Source organism: Zosterops lateralis (genome assembly GCF_965231275.1).
Source record: "Zosterops lateralis genome assembly, chromosome: 2".
Classification (NCBI taxonomy): Eukaryota; Metazoa; Chordata; class Aves; order Passeriformes; family Zosteropidae; genus Zosterops; species Zosterops lateralis.
Window position 1 is genome coordinate 77,341,322 of NC_139763.1, and position 19,609 is coordinate 77,360,930.

Sequence of the window (19,609 nt, forward strand, 5' to 3'; positions counted from 1 at the left end):
TCATGCTAAATAGGGATCACATTAGTTAGATTTTTTTACATTAGGTCATATAAAATATGGCTTAGTCTAATCCCAACATGAAGTAATATTTTTATACCTCCTTTAACTGAATTAATTTCTAGCATAGGTATTATATTTATCACCAACTGATTATATGTGCAGTGCTGAAACAGGTACGTAATCAAAACTTCTCATGTGATCTAGGCTACTTTTTCTGTCTAAATCCAAATCGGTCATTGCATATCACTTCTCTTTGAGAGGGGACATCATTCAGCCTCAGAAATAACCATTCTGCCCTCCATCCCCTGGCAGCATGCTGCCTCCTCTAGTCACACTTTCTGTCATTTACGGGTATTAAGACACCAGATTCACCAGTTGACTCTGGAATGTGGCAACTAATTGGTGTCTGACAGAGAGGGCTCACACAGGCAGCTCACTGAAGCTGAGCATTGAAACCAACAGAAAAAATTGGATCATCAGAAATCAAAAGTCCCTACCATCTGACTCTAAACACTCAGTGCTGCTCCAGAGCCATCTTATGTTACCCACTGACAATATCTTATAGAAGGACACCAGAAATTCCCAAATGAACAAATGTTTAACAGAACTATACAAGATGCAGCGTGTCTTACAAATTACTTCAAGCATCTTACAATTATTTTTCTTAGTGGTTTGTTCATCTCTTCATGAACTGCAACCATTAGAAACAACTCTCAATGACTGCAAGTCTGGATTCTGTAGGTATTGCTCAGTGAGTGACAAGACATGTAAGGAAGGGTAAAACCAAACTTAGATGAGAATACTTGCACCATGAATTTACAGCAGCAAGTTTCAAATGTGACTCAATAGTTCTTGTTTTGCATAATAAGGTAAGTTATTTATGACTGAAGTTATCATTGCAGGCAAAAGAAAGTAAAGGTTTCAACAAGATTTCCATACATTAAAATTTTTTAAAGATGTAAAAATGGTGTTTGGCCTGTTTAGATAAAATGTATTATCAACACATTCATTTAATACTTCTTTTTAATGCTACCTCCTTTTAATTATCTTGTTGACCTAATGCATTCATTATCTGTGATTCCTCTGGAGGGAAAAGCTAAATATTCATTCCATCTGTTTTAAATTCCCCATTTGAGGATTTGTAGTAAGCTTAATACATCTTTCTTGCCTTATGAAGAGAAAATATCATTATATTTTACCTCCCAGAACTGTTAAGTCTTTACGTTTGTGTGCTAATCTGTTTTGGTCATAAATACAAGATTCTTGGGCATTGTCAGACCACTAATACTTTAGGCACGACTTTGAACAGCACTAAGAAGAAGCTACTCAATTCCTACCATTTGTATGTGAACAGATATTGCATTTATAATCACCCTCCATTAAATGGTTTGGTTTGGAAAACCAAATTTACCTTACATTTTAAAAGCTGATGCTCAAAATTTCCTGCTGAGTTAAGAAAGTGTAGCAGACCTACATTATCAATCACTCCATGTAGGAGTAAATTCAGAGGCTACAAACCTGCCACATGCCCAGTGAAAAAGCTGCCTCTGATAACACATAGAGGCAATGAGATGTCTAGTATACTTTATGGACAGCCTTAAAAATTATTTACAGCATATAATACAATGTCATCTGCCTAGAAAAAGCAGATTTGTTTGAAGAGGAATATTAGAAGCCTTTCAAGCACTGAGAACTGCTGAAGTGAAATTGCTACAAATACCTTTATGTTAATTCTGGTTTGCATCTTCAAGACACACAAAACAAAGGCTTAAAAAAATAGATTACTGAAAACAGTCATGTTCCACATACATGCTCCATGTAACACGTCAGATATTCTCTTTTCCCATAATTCTTTATTTTGAGTTTCAAAAGACTGCTATTTAATTTTATATAGATAGGTGAATGAAGAAACAAGTTAAATACTTCAGTTATTTGACCCAAATAAAACCAAACTGTGTCTTTTCCTTCTACCATCATATTTTGAGACTTTTATAAACTTAGATTATAACAGGAAAACAATGTGATGGTAGCCTTCAAAAATGTCTTTAAATTTTTACCAGACATTTAAAATATATTCATTTTTTTAAAATAAAATAATCACACCAAAATTTTACGTTTATAGCATCTTTTAAAATATGAGATTACATAAAAAAATGTAATACTTTTAGATGCTATGATCCACAAATAATACTAATATAAATGGAAACAGCCTTCTGGAAAAGCAACACAAAGTATTCACAAGACAAATGTGGAAATGGAAAAATAAAAAACAGCAGTTGATAACAGAAATAAAAATGGGAGTGTGCTAGTATTTCATAATTGTCTCAAGAAATTGAATACCAGAGGTCAGTATCAAGACAAAAAAATCCAGCTGAATTATTAAGAAGCATGGCTGGTTTTATGACCATTAATAAAGACATACTAGTTGCATGTGTTAAAATGAAGGAAATCAGATCTTAGATTTTAAAGTATTCAGAGCAAGCACGTAACTTGTCTGTCATCTCCCACTCACAGCATACAAAATGGCAAAGGAGCCCTGTGTTTGTTGAAACATTGGATAGTCCCCAGAAGAAACATTTGTACAAAAGGGCCCAAACAAACTCAGAAAAGTTATTCTTTATAATGTAGTTGAAGTGGTAAGGGTAAAAATTCAAACATTATTATCATAGAAGAATTATTAATTTTAAATTTTAACTTCTGCCCTTCTCTTTGGTAGCCTGAATAAAATTGTAAAAGTAATTCCACAGCTCTTCTCATGTGTCAAGACTCTATTCCAAATGTCAAACTCTGTATCAAGTATTACAAGTACTGAATAAAGATGTAAATACTGTCATGATGTAAATTAGGCTTCATGGGGAAATTAAGATGCAAAGAACGGTACCAAGGGAATTGTCCAGACATGGGTTTAGCAATGCTGCTCCTGCCCTCCCACAGTAACTTTTAACAAAATTGACTTCATTCCTCTCACAATGTACCTTGCCAAGAAATGGATTTGAATTAAGGGCCCTCATTAGCAATAAAACTTTGGAGGGAAATGCTGGTTGAAATTTGCTTTGCTGAAGCACATGCAAGGAAAAGTACTTTGCTGAATTACTAACAGTGTCTGCACAAGCCAGTCCCACTGTGTCAGGTGCTGCTCCCAGGTACTTCAACAGCAACAGAGGAAAAAAATTGCAGCATCCATCCATGTATCATCCTGATAGTGAAGCTTAGGATGTCATCCCTCTCTACCAACTGTGGAGCTCACAGTGACTATTCAGACCTTCTCAGCTCCTAGCAACTCCTGCAATGTGCTCTGGGACATGGCATGTAAAAGCTGACAGAACTATGCAAGGAGTATTAACGGTCGAGTCCTTTTTACTCTGTTAGCTTCTGAGTAAAATTTGAGGTGTTGGTGATTCTTAAATGCAGTGGTTATGTGCAGAAAAGTAAAAATTATTCAGAACACTCTGCTGGTATTGAAAGGATTACTATCTCAGTGACAGCATAAAATATTTAAGTTTTACTACTGACAGCACCACTGAACCAATCTGAAAAGAAAGTACATCATATCTCAAGCAACTTATGGATCAACAGAATTGTAAACTAAACTCCGGTAACATTACCTTTATGAAGCAATCTTTAATTCATGTTTTCAGGCCACAGCTGTGCATCTAAAATAGGGTGCCTAGATGAATTTTAAGAAATTTTCACTATAGCACAGTTCTAAACACTGAGTTTTGAACAAACACAGCAAGCTACAGTCCTCGCTCTATGATTTAGTAATCTTTAACAGCTGGAGGGTTCATACAGCATGGACTTCTTGTAAATAACATAGCTCCCGCTGTGTGCTAAAGGCAAAAAGCAGAACTTAAGATTCCTAGCATTCAAAACTAATACCAAAACCGGGACACTTGAATTCATTATGAAAATACCAAATGTGCCTGAGCAGTGCCTCCTGAAGGACTTGCCACCACTCCTTCAGCTCAGTTACAAAGAGTCAGTGTCAAAAACTTGAAGGGTAAGACATTTAAATCTGATCAGTTGGGAGGAGGGACTCCAATACTGTTACATTTAATACACAGAAGAAAGAGAACATTCGAAAACAGAAAAAACTTGGCCAATCTGAAGGTAACATACATTTACAATTGGACTCTAAGATGTTTTGATCCACTAGAAAACTCTCACATGAATATATTTTGAACAATTCCTGTTCTAGGTATTGACAATAAAAGTCATAAGAAAAGTGCCATGAAAAGTGCCTCATCTTCAGTGTGTTCAGAAATTAGAAGCCAACAGGCATCAAGTGTCTCTTTTTCACTCATTTCCTCATTGTGTGGGTTTAAGTAGATTGACTTACTCTAATGCAATGTTAGCCATTACCAAACACATTTTCCTGAGCAGGCACCAAGCACAATGACACCCAGCAACTTCCCAAGACAGCAAGAGCAGTGGTAGATGCTACAGAAGAACCTGGTTGCTTATGAGTATCCACACACTACATGCATTGACCACTGTAATGTAAAATTCAAATGCAGAAGCACTGTATATCGAGGCATGTGCTCCAGGATTTTTCACTGATGTGAAAAAATACTCACACCTTGCCTCTACAGGAGTTTTTAATGGATTAAGAGAAAACAGTGGCCAGTAATTTAAAGAGGAAAGGAGAAAGACATAACTGACTTTAATACCATGTAATTTATTGTAAAAGCCCGCAAGAAGATAATATATTGGGACAAATTCACTGCACCTTGACTCCATTTTTGTATCTCCTCCTGGGCTTTCATTTATTTTCAGGATATGCCAATGCCTTCTTTTTCCCTCAAAATCCTTTCACATAACAAAGATCATGCATGCCATCTACTCTTTCATTGCACAAGGACACCCTTCAAAGACCTGATTTCTCTGTGTCCAATATTCCTGTTTTTCCTTCAGCAGGAAGAGCTCAGTGGGGTTTCTGTCGCTACTGGCACTAACAACTTGAGCTGGAAACTCTTATGTGCCCCTTCTGCCTCCTCTCACTCATAGCCTCTCCTGTTTCTTAGACTTGCTGCTTAGTTGCATCACCAAATTTTCTACATAGATGGGAACACCTTATAAAGTGTTAAAAATGCATTTAACTTTTTCTGATATATGCACAATTACTGACTGAAAGATGACTGAAGCTGGAGGTTTACTCCTTTTGGAGGAAAAAACCTACCTGGTGATAAATGAAAGGAAAAAAAATCCCCAAAATAATGAACAAACTAACCAACCAACCAACCAAGACCAAACAAACAAAAACCCACAAAAACAAAGCAAAACTACATTTTGGGGTTTTTGCCCCTTTTTTTTCTTTAGCAACCCCCTGAAAATATTTAGAAGACATAAATCAGCAATGGATATGGCCATGGTAGATACCTAATCATTCAGTAAGAGATACCATTTCTTTTTACAGTTTAGTCCATGGACTACAACTTAGCAAAAACTGTAACAGATAAAACAACCACAAACACAACCACACTGAAGGAAAAACAGTTCAGTAGTGTACTTGCCAGTCTGGGTATTTATCTTTTTATCACTACCATTAATACAAACAGTGCATGTCTCATGACTAGGCTGAGAGTTCAAATCATACTGAAAAGAAAAGAGCTTGAGAATGTAGTTTCAGATAGGCAGCAGAAGAAATTTTTTCTGGTTTTACTCCCCTTTACAGCTTTCCAAACAAACCAAAAAACTTCTCAGCTTGAACGTTTACATTACATATTATCAAGTGGGAAATGGCTACATAAACAGGAAACAGCATAATTGGAACACAGAACTAATTAAGAAAAAACCTGATCCAGAATTCAAGTATACCACACTTCACAACATTTTTAATAGTACATTATTCTACTCAGTACTCTGGTAAATGTAGATATTTTAGTATATTACAAGTATCTTTACCTTCTTAAACATTTATCACATTAAACATTTTTTTCCCATAAAGAACAAGTGAACAAAACCAAATTGAATTTTCTTCTATAGGAGGAAATCTTCAATATAAGAAGTGCAGAAAGTGAAGGAATATCTGCTTTTGTGGAGAGTTATGTGGCTTTTTAAACTTTTTTGTTTAATGCATTACCATTTAGAGAAATTATCTGATTAAGATAAATCCCAGCAAATACGCAAAAAGCTTTACTCTACAAAAAGCTTATTTTAAACCTTCCAAGACATTTTTAATCTGGCTGTTAGACCTACTTAACAGTTACCCCAAATCAGTTCCGTATGTTTATTACTTTGTCTCTTTGCTTTTCCAAATCCTGATCTGTAAATTTTGCGGCCTGTTTCCCGCACTGTGCAGATGTCAACAAAACCTCTCCAGAGTGGAATAAATTTACCCTGAACAGGCCTCCTTGTGAGGTCCATTAGGATGTGAAGGGAAAGCTGGAAATCAATAAAAGAATAAATAAACATTTAACTAATCAAAGTGAGAACTTTCTAACTTACCATGAAAAGTAAAACCAATGTTATTCAATCAGTGAAGATTCTTCCTTATGGGATGCTGAGCTGCCAGACTCATCACAACATTTATTTTGAAAACCTTCATTTGTCAGAATTCCTGAAACTGCCTTTAAATATTATTTCCTTAAAAAACCAGAAAGTCAGAGTGCAGGTTCCTTCTTCCTAGACGAAAGCTGGACACACTAAAGGAGATACACAAGCTATTCTTTAGTGACAGACCTCTTGAGAGATCAAGAGTTTGATTGCCAGGGTGTCCTAAGTAACAACTTCTGAGTCTGAAACAAGAACAAACATCTCAAAATTTAAAGTTTAAAACAAATAAATAAACAAAATAGAAGTTTAGCAGTGAGAGATAAAAATAAGCAAATGGCTAATCCAACAAGGAAGTCAAGATGTTAGCAGAAATGTTTACTGCAGCTAGGATTTTATTTTTAAATTTTTCATACTGCAGAATCTGTCAGAGAATATCAATATTTTTTTCATATTGCCAGAAATGGTTATATTTGACATAGTGGCTCTGATTTTCTTGAAAGAAGCAAGCAATAAAAATGGCCAGCTAGAGAACTCTCCATAGAAATTTAGAGTCCTAAATACTGAAATCAATCTATTTAGAGCCTCATGCAAAATGCTCTTGGGACAATGTCGTGGGTGAGGATGTTCCTCTTAAATTCAACCAGAAAAGCAGATTTGTTAGATGTTGTGTCCAATTTCTGCCTGTTTCCCATTTTCCCCATAATCCCTACCTTGATAAAGGGTGTGGAAGTCTTTTTGAGAAATATAGCATACTCTTAGCCCATTACCACGACAGGCACCCTTGAAATAACTTACTAAACAATACTTGATGACAATCTGATTAACCATGCTCCAGGCTAAGAGGGACGCATGGTCACTGAGCAATACAAAATACTTACTCTGTTTCTTTATTACATTTTTCAACACTTGGTCTAATCTCAGTTTGTGCCTTAGACATTTTCCTTGACAAAGTCTATTTTCTTTGGCAAAGTATTTCACAATACAGCTCATCATGAGGAAGTTTTCCTGACATTCAGCCTAAATTCTCTCCCAAATTCTTCCTGTCAGATGATTGTCTCTTCTTAGCTAGATGATGTAAGCAGTATTCATACTTCCCAGACAAAGAAATAAAAGTTTCAAATCAGAGTGAGAGCTTGAGAAGGTGAACAGTTCAAACTGAAAAGGGTCTTAAGTACTGATCTACCTACTTTTTTAGCAATCAATGCAATCACTTCTGTGTGAAGAAAAAGATGCCTTATCTGTGGCTAAATGATGGCTGTGGGGACTAAGCAGTTGTGTCAGCAGTCACATAATACCTGTCTACTGCTGCTTGTGAAGGTGAGAATTCAAACAGCCAGGCCAAGTTGTGCTGGTTTATGCCTGCCCTGCACTATTTGTGACCATCATGTGCTGCCTTCCAGTATGACAATAATTTGCACCTTCAGATACACTGTAGGTCTTCACAGATCAATGCCACCAACTGCACAAGTGGGGTTAATATGTCTACTATCTGTTACTATTAGGAATCACTTTGCATTATATTGCACAGCTGCTGTGAAATAAAACACTGAGAAAAGCAGTCTAACAGTTCAATGCTTTGCTTCTGTGACACGTTCTTGATAGTTTGGATACTGCCACGGTTCTTCTATCTACTATTTGTTATCTCTTCAGTACCAACAAACCAAACCCCAAAAAGCATTGTTAAAAAAAAAAAAAAAAACAACAAAAAAACAACCAAGAAGTTGGTGCTGAGGAAATTAGCTATTCAAAGAGATTAGAAGTTGTAATTTTGCTTTAACAACTACCTCGTGAATGGATGCATCCAGGCATAAAGCCAAAATCAGCTTAGCTGTTTGTAATGGTACTATGCCCAGGAACTGTTAATGTTGAAACTGGAAATATGTATCCTTTCAGGAAACAAAAGCACGTGTAAGAACATTTAAGATATATTCTGAAGAAACGTAGGTTAGCCACAGACACAAACTACTCAGAGGTAGGGGAACTTTTATAGATATAGGATCCATAGAAAACCTGTTCATTTCTTCATGCTATTGGCATACAAAGTTTCACTGGTAGCTGACATACTGAAGAATGTTCAGATGTTATTTAAGGCTCAAATGCAGAATGATTATATATTAGAAGGTTCTGACAATTGTCAGTGGTGAAAATTCAAAATTAGTATTTTGGAACAGCATACTAAATTAAGAAAGGAACACAGGACATGGCATGACACATGCCATGACAAGACATTTAGAGCAAAAGGTCTAGAAATAGTATCAGATTCAGATTTTTTAGCCTTTTTTTCTGCTCTCATGTAAATACAATTAACAAAATAAGGCAATTTAGAAAGCTCTCATCGAGCTTGAAAAAAGGTCTTAATATAGTGTCAGAGGCAGCTTAGGGGAGAGAAAGGGCTAGCCTGGTTTCTTTAAACTGTGACTCTACTAAGATGGGAATGTGTGTTGCTAAGTGGGCTCAGCTGCAAAGGTCACACCTCTCCATGGTCCTGCTGGATGCTCATCAGAGAAACCAAGTCAACCTTTGCCTCAGTGTGGGAATTATGGATGGTCTCGCCCTATCAGCCACCTTCCCCACCCCCTCAATAGTATCTCTGGTGAAAAAATGGCCTTTACCCACAGGGTGGGAATGCTGGGCCCAGTCTGACAGCAGCTGGGGGGGTTGTGCTGTCAGGACTGACGGGATGCCACAGGAATAGTGCCAGACAGGCAGCCCTGGGCTGACCTCTGCATGTGGCCACCTCATTGGTCTGGCTGGCCCCAGCCGAGGGCTGTGGGACATGTGGAGACTCAGGTCAATGCCAGACCCCACTGAAGGCTTTGGCTGCCTGTAGCCCACTCTGTGCTGACTGTGACTCTTGGACTTCACTGGGAATTTCACATCAATTCCATGAGATCACCTCATGACATGTCATATGACAGCAAATTAGGCAACATTTTACTGATTTTGGCCAAGGTGGATGGGCCACCTTCACTTAACCCAGAAAGGAAACGTAACTCAATATTGTTACTAAAGAACGGCTATCCAAAAAAGCAGCTCTCACAATATTTTAATCCTTAAGGCTACCAGGCTCCACGGCCTCATGCTTCAAAACTTTCCTCAGGACCATGTGACCATAGCTTTCAGATTTCTACCCTAATTTCCTTTTAATACTAGAAAAATAATCTCTTTCCTTGAACACAACTACTTGTAATAGCAGGGCTGCAACAAATATTGCACCAAGAGGTAGATCTGTAGTCATTTATTTCAGTGGTCATGCTAGCTTAAGCAGTTTGCTGATCCTGAAATACCCCTTCATCCTGTTTTTGACTGCTTCTGTCCTCTGTTTCTGTGACACTGAAACAGTCTGTTGCAACATGGTTGAAAAGTAACCAGTAAATATCTTGTTTGTTTTGCTTTTAGCCAGGTCAGTTCTGTGAAGTGGGTACATAGTAAACTGGCGTGGCTGCCAAAAAACCCGGCAAAACCGTTAATCTGCTACAGTCTTAGCTCAAAGCAGAAGCACCAGCTCTGGGAGATACATCCAAGAAAGCTTCTCAAAATAACAATAACTGAAGCCTCTGCAGATATTTGAAAATTATAATAAAGGCAATCTAAGTGTTCTGCGAATATTAACACAATATCCTAACAAGCAATATTTATAAAAAACACCGTTGTATGTAACACAGCTATGAGCCCATGCAGATTATACAGACTGCTCAAGGGAGAATATTTTGCTTCCTTGTGAAAAGGTGGGGGCTTTGGCTGGTGTTTGCTTGGTTTAAATAAAGGCATATTTGTTCCTACACACCCTTTGTTACATAAAGTGCTTGTGTTGTTTTCTGGTTTTAATCACATTTCCCGGGACATTAAATAAGCACAACAAATACAGTGGTTTCATTCCGGAGATCAGACTAAATGAAGGAAAATTTAAAAAAAAATAGTTTGTAGGAAGGAATCACCTTTTCTCATTCTTCCAGGAGAATTGCAGATAAATTCAGAATCCATTAAAAATTTTTATAGAGTGGTAGCATGTCAGGTAGCAGCATGTTCTGACATGATTACAAGCCAGTAATGGGTACAGCACATATCCTCTTCTACGACCAACTCCATTCCCTCCCTCTGTAGTCAGAAAGTAAATATATAAAACTAAAAGGGTATAAGGTTAGCTGATCTAGAATTCATGTTCCTTTAAAATACTCATTGAAAAGTGCAAACATCTTTCTTTCTCTTTTCTCTGTCAACGGTCATCTGAAAAGAGACTTAGTGATAGTGGTAGAAGCAAAAGAATCTACAAACTAAAGTTGCAACTACCGCAAATACAAATAAACATACCTTGAATATAGAAAGCAGGAGAAACTGTAATTGCTAACAACAAATTCCACTAATCTCCTGCAACACACATTGTTTTTAAAAAGTAAATGGATTTTCTTAATTTGCACTCTCAGCAGAAAACTGAAGAGCAAATACTATACGGATACTAAATTATCAAAGCCTTCTTACTAAGGTTTGGAACACTGTTTATATAAGATGGTAAAGGAATGTACATTAATCTATAAATCCCCTTATCTCTGTTTCCCTTTCCTTTCCTCTTGTACAATTATCCTATTCCCACTCTCCTGTCTTTCAGCTTCTTAGCTTCATCAAGACAAGTACTCCCTATCTGATGCTAACTAACCAGTCAAAACTACAGCAGAGATCAACATGGGAGATCTATGTATTCATACCTTGTACAAAGTTGTTTACTACAAGAAAATAACTTTGTCACAAATCAACTTTATGACAACTATATTGGAAAACAGCAAAGACTGTCTCTAACAGTCAAATTGCTTTCCTCTTCAACAGGTAGGTTTAAAGGCAATGAAATTATCTGGGCCCTAGCTGAGGAGGACAGGGTGCAAAAGGCTCTGCATATGATATGGTTCTGCACTCTGGACATTCATATCAACAGGAAACAACTCATATTGTCAAAAGAAAAATTTAGAGAGAAGGCTGCTAAGGAATACAGAGCAAAACATGAACAGTAGGTTCTCTCTTGACTTAATGATGATAAAACTCTGAACATATTCTGAGTTAATAGCATTGTTCTGTCACAGCACAATGATCCCAGATGTACCTTCTGCAAAGGTTAAAGAAAACATGGGCCTGTATTTTCAATCCCAGAGTATGGCAGTTACAGGGATGTGAGAGGGACTAGTTGCAACTTGTTTCTATTGAGATCAGTTGAAACTTTAAAAAATTATCATACTCAAATGTCCCAGCATTGTTTTTTTTCATTTCTACAAAAGATAATGGAAGAAATTACTTTAAATCATGAAAATTACTGGAGAAATTAGAACTAGATTTAAACAAATTAGGAACGTACCAAGTGTACAATTATGGAAGCTGATGCAGTGTTATCTGGAAGAGCCAGATAATGCTCTGTCCTAATAGCACCCACAATTTTATCTCCAAATTGTCTGGTCTAGTATGTGCTCTTTATCTTAGAAAAGTTCAGAAATACATACAGATGTGATATGTTAAACTACCTTAATGATAACAGAACATGAACTGTTTACTTTTATTACTCTGTTTTGTTTTTTTTTAACTGAGCACAAATGCTAAGAAACATCCACTGAACATGTGTATTTTCATACTTAAGCGGTGCACAGAAAGACAGCAAACAGGATTCCTTCTAACCCAAGACAGGGCAAGGGGAAAGCCGCATTGAGAGTTCCCTTTTGACAAGAACCCACCAAATGATCGTGTTGCAGATTTGCTCTCTAGGAAGTCTGCATGACAGAAATATGCCTATCACTTCCTGATTTCATATATGAGTTATAATGGTCACAGATAACATCTGCAGGGGAATGAAGGTACAGTTCTAAGATTTTTTTTATCGCAATTATATCAAGGAAGTTACTGTCTTATGGATAATAATTCTGGCTCAGAAGGTCTTCGTTTTCTCTGTGTGCACTGAAGTGATGGGAAGGAAGTAGTAGAAAGTCAGTGCAAGAGGAATTATTTTTCCAGCTGTATCACTTCTCCAATTATGTTCACCACACAGTCACACAAACATTTGTACCAGCACAACAGGAAAGACCTTTTCTCAAAAGGTTCAAGAAGCACTCTACAGATATACAATTAATGTGAATACAGAAACATTCTTCTAAGTGTTGCTGAATGCCCCCTAAGTAACCTCCCAGTTTTGATGGAGAAAGAAAATGGAAGGCTTATTTCTCCATCAAAAGGAGACTGAGGCTGACTGAGATTTGGGGCAAAGCTGGTTCTGCAAACTGCTAATTAGATAAAATTCTCTGTAGCACACTTCCTCCTGTCATTCCAGAGCTAAAACACAGCAGAAAACCATGAAATGCTACTGAGTACACTCTCGCTTCTGCAAAAGTCTCCAAGTAATTCTGCAATGTTTGTTCTGGCTTATTCTTACAAAGTAAGAGTGACAACTGTATCAGCAAGGAAAAAAAAAAAAAGACAAAAAATCTGATTTCAAGGGAACCTGTTAACCTATTGCTGAGGACTAGTTCAAGTGTGCTGAAAGATGTAATTTCAATTAATGAGTCACAAGCCTCCAAATAACATTGATCTAATTTGTTTGAACTAAAGCTAATCAAAGAGATATCCTTGCAGTCTCTTCTTGTTCTCAGCTTCTGGTGTTAAACCTTCCTTGTTGCTTTCTCTGTATCTTTTGTAGCCTATAGAATACTTTCTGGCCAGAAATGCATATAGTAAACTTAGCCTGAGTGTCAAAGGACAGTAAGCTGATGGTAAAAAAAAAAAAATAATAAATTTAACAAAACCACCAAAATCAGTATTATCAGTATTTTCCTGTCTTGCAGAATTTCCCTTACTGAAGACATGAATTTTGTAATTCATGTAATTACATGAATTTTTCTGTAATTAATATCAAATATGTTGTCTGCCATACTTGGTATGAAATAGGAGGAAGAAAAGGCAAAAAAATAAATAGATTAATGTAGGTAAAAGTAATTTTTATAAGAAAATTTAGAAATTCAGAATTGATTTACTGATCCTTATTCAATAGAAACCTCAAAGAGATATTTCCAAATTAGTTATCGGATGCACAAATTAGGAAAGTTTTTCCAAAGAGGTTAGTTAACAATACAGTCCACACCACCTTAATGACTCAGTAGGAAGTACAGCCATCTTAAGTATAAGGAAAAAACTCAAACTTGCTAAACCCAGGTGCTCCTACTTAATTTTAAACAGCAAAAATGGTGAGGGGAGAGGGAGTAGGAGGAACAACAAAAATAAAGAAACAAAAAACCAGTCCTAGCTTCAAAGAAGTCCTTTTATTTGTGGTGTTTTCCTTCACTTTAGAGTAACATGCTTTTAGTGATCTTCCCAGCAGACTCCTACCAAGGAGATTAATTTAAATGCCAAATCTTTCATGAGAACTGAAAAACACTGAAATCAGTCACCAAGTATATCAAAACACCATCAACCACTATTTTTTTGCAATTTGAGAGAAACATCATGCAAAGCAAAATGCCAGGTGTTTGTTCTACAGTCTCAGGGTGCTAGTATATGCAATGTTATTTTTCCCATGTACAAACTAAGAAATAAGCTGACCCTGTGGATAGGAGACTGCTTACTCTTCTGATGGAATCTGTAACGCACTTTGCATTATAGGGAAAAGGTTAATTCTGCTCAATAACATGCTGTGCCCTTCAGTATCTGATTTTATGTACCATTCCACAGATAGCTGGTTTTAACAGTTCATTTATTTTTCTTCAAGTTCAGCTTTTGAAACTGAATATTTTGATGCTTTCCCTGGAAGCAGATAGCATCAGACTCCTTGTGTGAGGGCAAATACAGAACCACAATGAGAACATCCAGTTAATACAAAAAAGTCCACAAAAATGAGATCCTGTCTGAAGCAAGAAGATTATTAGATACAAAAAGGCAGACTTTCCAAAGAAAAATATTCATCAACCATAGTACAAAACTATCTACTTCAGAATTTTTATACTATCCCCTGGAGTATTTAATATTGGTCAGGAATCTCACTGATTCATGATGCCAGAGAGAAAAAGCTCTGGGGCCATTCATCACCAGCCAACAACCCAAAGAAACTTGGATAAATAGCAAGGAATGTAAGAATTAGGAGCCTATTTCAGTCTTGTATTTAGTAAACTCCCAGAAATAACCAAGGAGCTCCAGCAAGACACTGACACTCTAGTGAACTCATTCAATGCTTCAAACTCATAGGAGATCTCTAGGATCAGTAGCATGAACCAGTTCATCTATACTTACATCAACATAGAATAATCCTATGAAAGGAAAAGGAAATAGCATTTTATTTTACATGCAGATCATTTTTGTTTGTTATTAATTTTACTGACAATATCAAATTAATAGGAAGCATAAACAAAATATGAATCTCTAAAATAAAAAAATATTACTTATTTAATTGAAAGAATGAAAATTCAGTGAAAGAGGAAGGAAATTATTTTAAGTAAGTTCCCTTGATAACTATTCAAACATTCACATGGGATTAAATTATAGCAACTCTATTGTTCCCTAAAAAACACTAGGAAATAGAGGTCATTATTCTACATCCCTGATGGCTTGCTGCTGAAGTCATTGGAAATGCAATGGGGAGGAATCTGATTTTTTATCCTATTTACAGTACATGTGAAGCCTGAGAGTAGTGCTGTTTGGTTGGGGTTTTTTTAATGTATCAACAGTATCACAAAATTAACATCACCAAAAAATGACATATATCAAACCTAAAGTTGTATACCATAAAGGAAGGTATCTTATGAGTTACTTTTTTCTTTATATTCTTTTTAAGGGGAAATGTGTGGCACATGGCCTCCAGTTTGTCTGACTACTTGTCAATTTTTTAGCATCGAGAAATAAAAGACAAGGATAAAAGAACCTAACCTGCAATAATCACCTTATTATTACTGCTGCCAGTAATAATGGCTATAAAGTCTTACAAAACAGAATATTTATCTGATACACAGTTTCATTTAACTTTATACTTCAGTGTTTCTCCCAATAATACTGTTCATAATGTCTTGTTTCATTAGCTTCTTCTAAATAAAAAAAAACCCCAAATAGTTCCTTCTGGTTCTTTGTGCAGGAAGGACAGAAGACTTGCTAAACATCTCTCAATCTATTTCCTTGACCATTGGAAACACTTCATTTATACATTCAGTGGAAAAGCACTCCAATACTGTGTTCACCAAGACAAAAGCATAATTTGACTTACAAAGAATTTAATAGGCATCAGATGAGAAACAAATTGGTTATATGAATATATACTTTTCATAATCAAATCTGATTAATGCACTTATATGTATGCTCATCATTTAATAAAATAGAGTTCAAGGCAAGGAGACAAGGCCATTAGCTGGCATACAAAATTAATATCTGTCATTCCATACTCTCATACATCCTGCATTCACTGATACAATAGTGCCTTTCACTATCACATGCTGCAAGAATTAAAAGAAAGTTGAAAGTAGTATGATGAAGTGTATCCATAAACAGTCATAACATTGTCTAGCTGTTTTTCTCTAGCCTTCTACAAAATGTCAAAACCAAGCTTTTTAAAAATAACTTTTGCATGTTTTCTTTCATGCAGAAGGAAATCAAATTCTTAAATGCATGCCATGTCTCAAGCTTTCCCATCAACTGGGAACTTTGTTTAATATCATCACTAAGCTGCAAATTGGCTGACTTTTAAGAGCTTCCAGTGTATGCATAATGCTCCAAACTTCCTCAGAAACAAGCAAAAGTGCTCTGAAGATTCCACAGCTAAATCACAAGTTTTTCAAGAAAAGAATTTTTTCCTAGCAATCTGTTTGGCACACTGATCCTCACAGGGATCTCTGGATTTTATAATGACATGTAGAAAACAGCAGTAAGAGACTAGGGAATAAAAACCTCACATCTTTGACAAAGGTGATACTTTTATTCCAGTAATAATTAAATAAATTCCACCAACAGGCAGCTAAAACTTATTAAACCTAGAGAAATTCTAAGTTTGATAAATTTTCTTATGTGAATATAACTACCATGAAAACTGAGTGTCCTCAATATTCTTATTCTGGACAGAGAATGATAACTGAATGAGGTTATTCCAAACTGAGCAAAAAGCTGGTTACAAATGATTTCCCACCAAGAGCAGCTTCTCCCTGCATGACGACCCTACAGGGACCCATGCTGGAGCAGCCTGTTCTTGAAGAAGTCAATCCTCCATGGTGGAGCAGGACATGAAGAACTGCAGCCTGTGGGATGGACTCATGTTGGAGAAGTTTGTGGAGACTGTCCCCCCATGGAGGGACCAGTACTGGAGCAAGGGAAGAGTGTGAGGAGTCCTCCTCATGAGGAGGAAGGGGTGTAGCCCTCATTCCCTGCCCTCCTGTGCCACTGGCAGGGAGGAAGCAAAGAACTGGGACTGAAGTAATAAAGAGAGGGGCAGAAGTTTCTTTAAGATTTGGGTTTCATTTCTTATTACCTGATTCTGATTTGATTGTTATTGAATTAAACAGATTTCTCCAAGTTGAGTGTGTTTTGCTCATGACAGTGATTGCCAAGTGCTGTCTCCCTGCCCTTATCTCAGCCCATGGCCCTTCCCCTGTATTTTCTCTCCCCTGCCCAGAGGAGGAGAGCAGTGACAGAGCAGCTTCAGTGGGCACTGCTAATCCAACCAGGGTCAACCTACCACACTCAGCTATGCAATCCATGCATTCCCCCAGAAATCATATTGATATTGAACAAAATCTATCATTCCATCTGACTGGTCTTTTTTCACTTGATAATATTAACACTTTTATCCTCCATTTCTGCTAAAGGCCTTCCTACATCTTTTACAAAAATACTTATATGGCAAGATCAAATGATCAAATGATAAATCAAAGATATGAAATAAACTTCTAAAAGTGAAAAACAGTAGTGTCTCCTCTGAGAGTAAGAAAAAAGAGGGGAATAAAAATAAAATAATTGGAAATTATTTGTACATTTATGAAAGACTAATGAGTTTGAAAAATAAACCCCTCACTTATTCATTGAGGTTTTTTTACTAATGGTTAGCTCATAACAATCTTTAACTTAAACTGAAAAGCTATTAATTTAAAAACATTGTTTAACTAAGGAATTAATAAGTGTTCTGCTAACTAACTTTTATGGAGGTAAGTATAGAACAGTCACCTCACTCTTCCAGCCACCCAGAAAAAATACTTAGCATGAAGCAAAAAAAAAAAATTATACTTTTATACTGATATTAACTATGCAACTGTACTAAATAAATGTTATGACTTTGCCATTTTAAAATATTTATCTAAACAAAAATAGTGGGAGAGCAATTCTATGGCTATTTACTTCTAGGATAAGACAACTTTAAATAAAGTTCTTCCTGAATTAGTACATTTGTTCCAATCTGAGTCATAAAAGCCTTACCTCAGTGTTCTAAGTACCCATAAGAGGAAGAAAAATCAGGACAGATATAACCTTTGGATGGATTAGAGCTAGTTAAACTTTCACAATATTTAAAAATCCCCCTACTGATGTTAATTCTTAGCTCACTCCTTTATTCATGACTGAGGAAGGACAAAAATAGCTTCACTGCTTACCTGGATTTTTTTTTAAACAGTTGCATAAAAACACATTTAAAACTCCTTTAACAAACCTCTATTTGAATAGAAATGTAAAAATCAAAGCAAACAGCAGATTCAAATGGCATAAAGACACCATATCAATGGATGACTCTGGCAAGTCTGATCCATAATATATTCTACAAGAGTTTCTCCTGGGTGATGAATTTGCTTTCTCTTATCACTAATCACATTCTTGGGTTACCAGCATACATTCACTGGACAACACTCAAGAGTATTTCATTAAATATAAATACAGGTGTACGTCTCCAAAATAAGCTTTTTGGAGGATGGGAAAGGTACACCAGCATTCAAAGCTTATTTTGGGTCAGGGAGTAGGGAGGTAGGATATTGAGAGATTTTTAAATCCATGCAAAAGTCTTTGGTCGAACAGTTTATTAAAAACTGCTGTAGTTTGTGCTAGTACATTTCTGCCTTTGCATAAGAATTCCAAATTCTTATGAGATGCTTAACCTTTACCACACAAATAAAATTTAAAAAAAACCCCAACAACTTCAGAGAGAATAGAAAAAAGTGTAGCATTTTATTCAAGGAAGGTATTATTTTACTGAACACAAGTTTACTGCCAGCAAACTTACCAGTCGTCTTCTCTCCTCTTCAACAGCAATCAGGAGCCGAGCAAACTCCTTCAGTGACTGGGCTAAATGGAAAACAAAGAAAAAGAACATTCTGCTTAAAGTAAGATTTTAAAACCAGGTGAGTCTTTTATCTGGATTGAAGCTACAGTGATAAAATACTACTCTTACACTGCAATGTAATCAGTAGCCTTAAACAAGACAGACTGAAGCAGGGGGCAGGTCAAGAGCAAAGAAAAAGAACCAGAGTTTTAAGAGTCATATGTATTTTATTTTATTTTTAATGGAATATGGCAAACTGAATTTCCTGAAACATGGAAAGATCAGTCTCAAAACAGAAGAATTCTGCTTTAAGCAAAAAATTCACTTTAGCATACTAAGAACAGAAAGAAAATGCCAAGAAAAGAATTGAGTTTCTCCCACTAAGGTGGGAGAACAAGTATTTGTGAGAACTACGAAAAATAATTGGGTAAATATTTGAAACTCAACATTTTAGAAGAAATTCCAAGTGTTTAGATTTAGCTGCTCTTTGCCTTTATGTTTTACAAGGATAAGGTCTGAGGTGACCCAAACAGATGATTGATTTATAAGCTTTGGATTCTGTTACAATTGTGACAGAGTCTTTGCTCAAAACTGTTTTCAAATAGAAGTCAAAGGGCTGAAGCAGAGTCATGGAAACATAATACAAGAATTAACCCCTAAAAGAGGGCAAGAAAGAGGAAAATATTCTGAAAACTCTTAAGACTTCATTCTCATGTAAGCATGTGGTATAAACCTGTCTAGAAAAATCCTTCCATTTGTATTACTTTCTCAAGGGCATAGGGGTTACTCATATTCAGCATCACAGTCCCATAGGTAACAATCTCAGAGGACAATCATGTGAAGAGAGATAAGTATCTCTTTTTACTTTCTCCTGAT

The 19,609-nt window shown here is 36.2% G+C and overlaps 1 protein-coding gene across 1 annotated transcript in view; it reads right to left on the reverse strand.

The window, feature by feature from the left end:
- Positions 1-19,609, reverse strand: part of ARHGAP42 (Rho GTPase activating protein 42) — a 138,785-nt gene that overhangs the window by 71,372 nt on the left and 47,804 nt on the right. Inside the window, exon 3 of the mRNA XM_083854535.1 lies at positions 18,695-18,756. Within this exon, the coding sequence (XP_083710661.1) occupies positions 18,695-18,756 (62 nt within the window). The remainder of the gene's footprint in view (positions 1-18,694; positions 18,757-19,609) is intronic.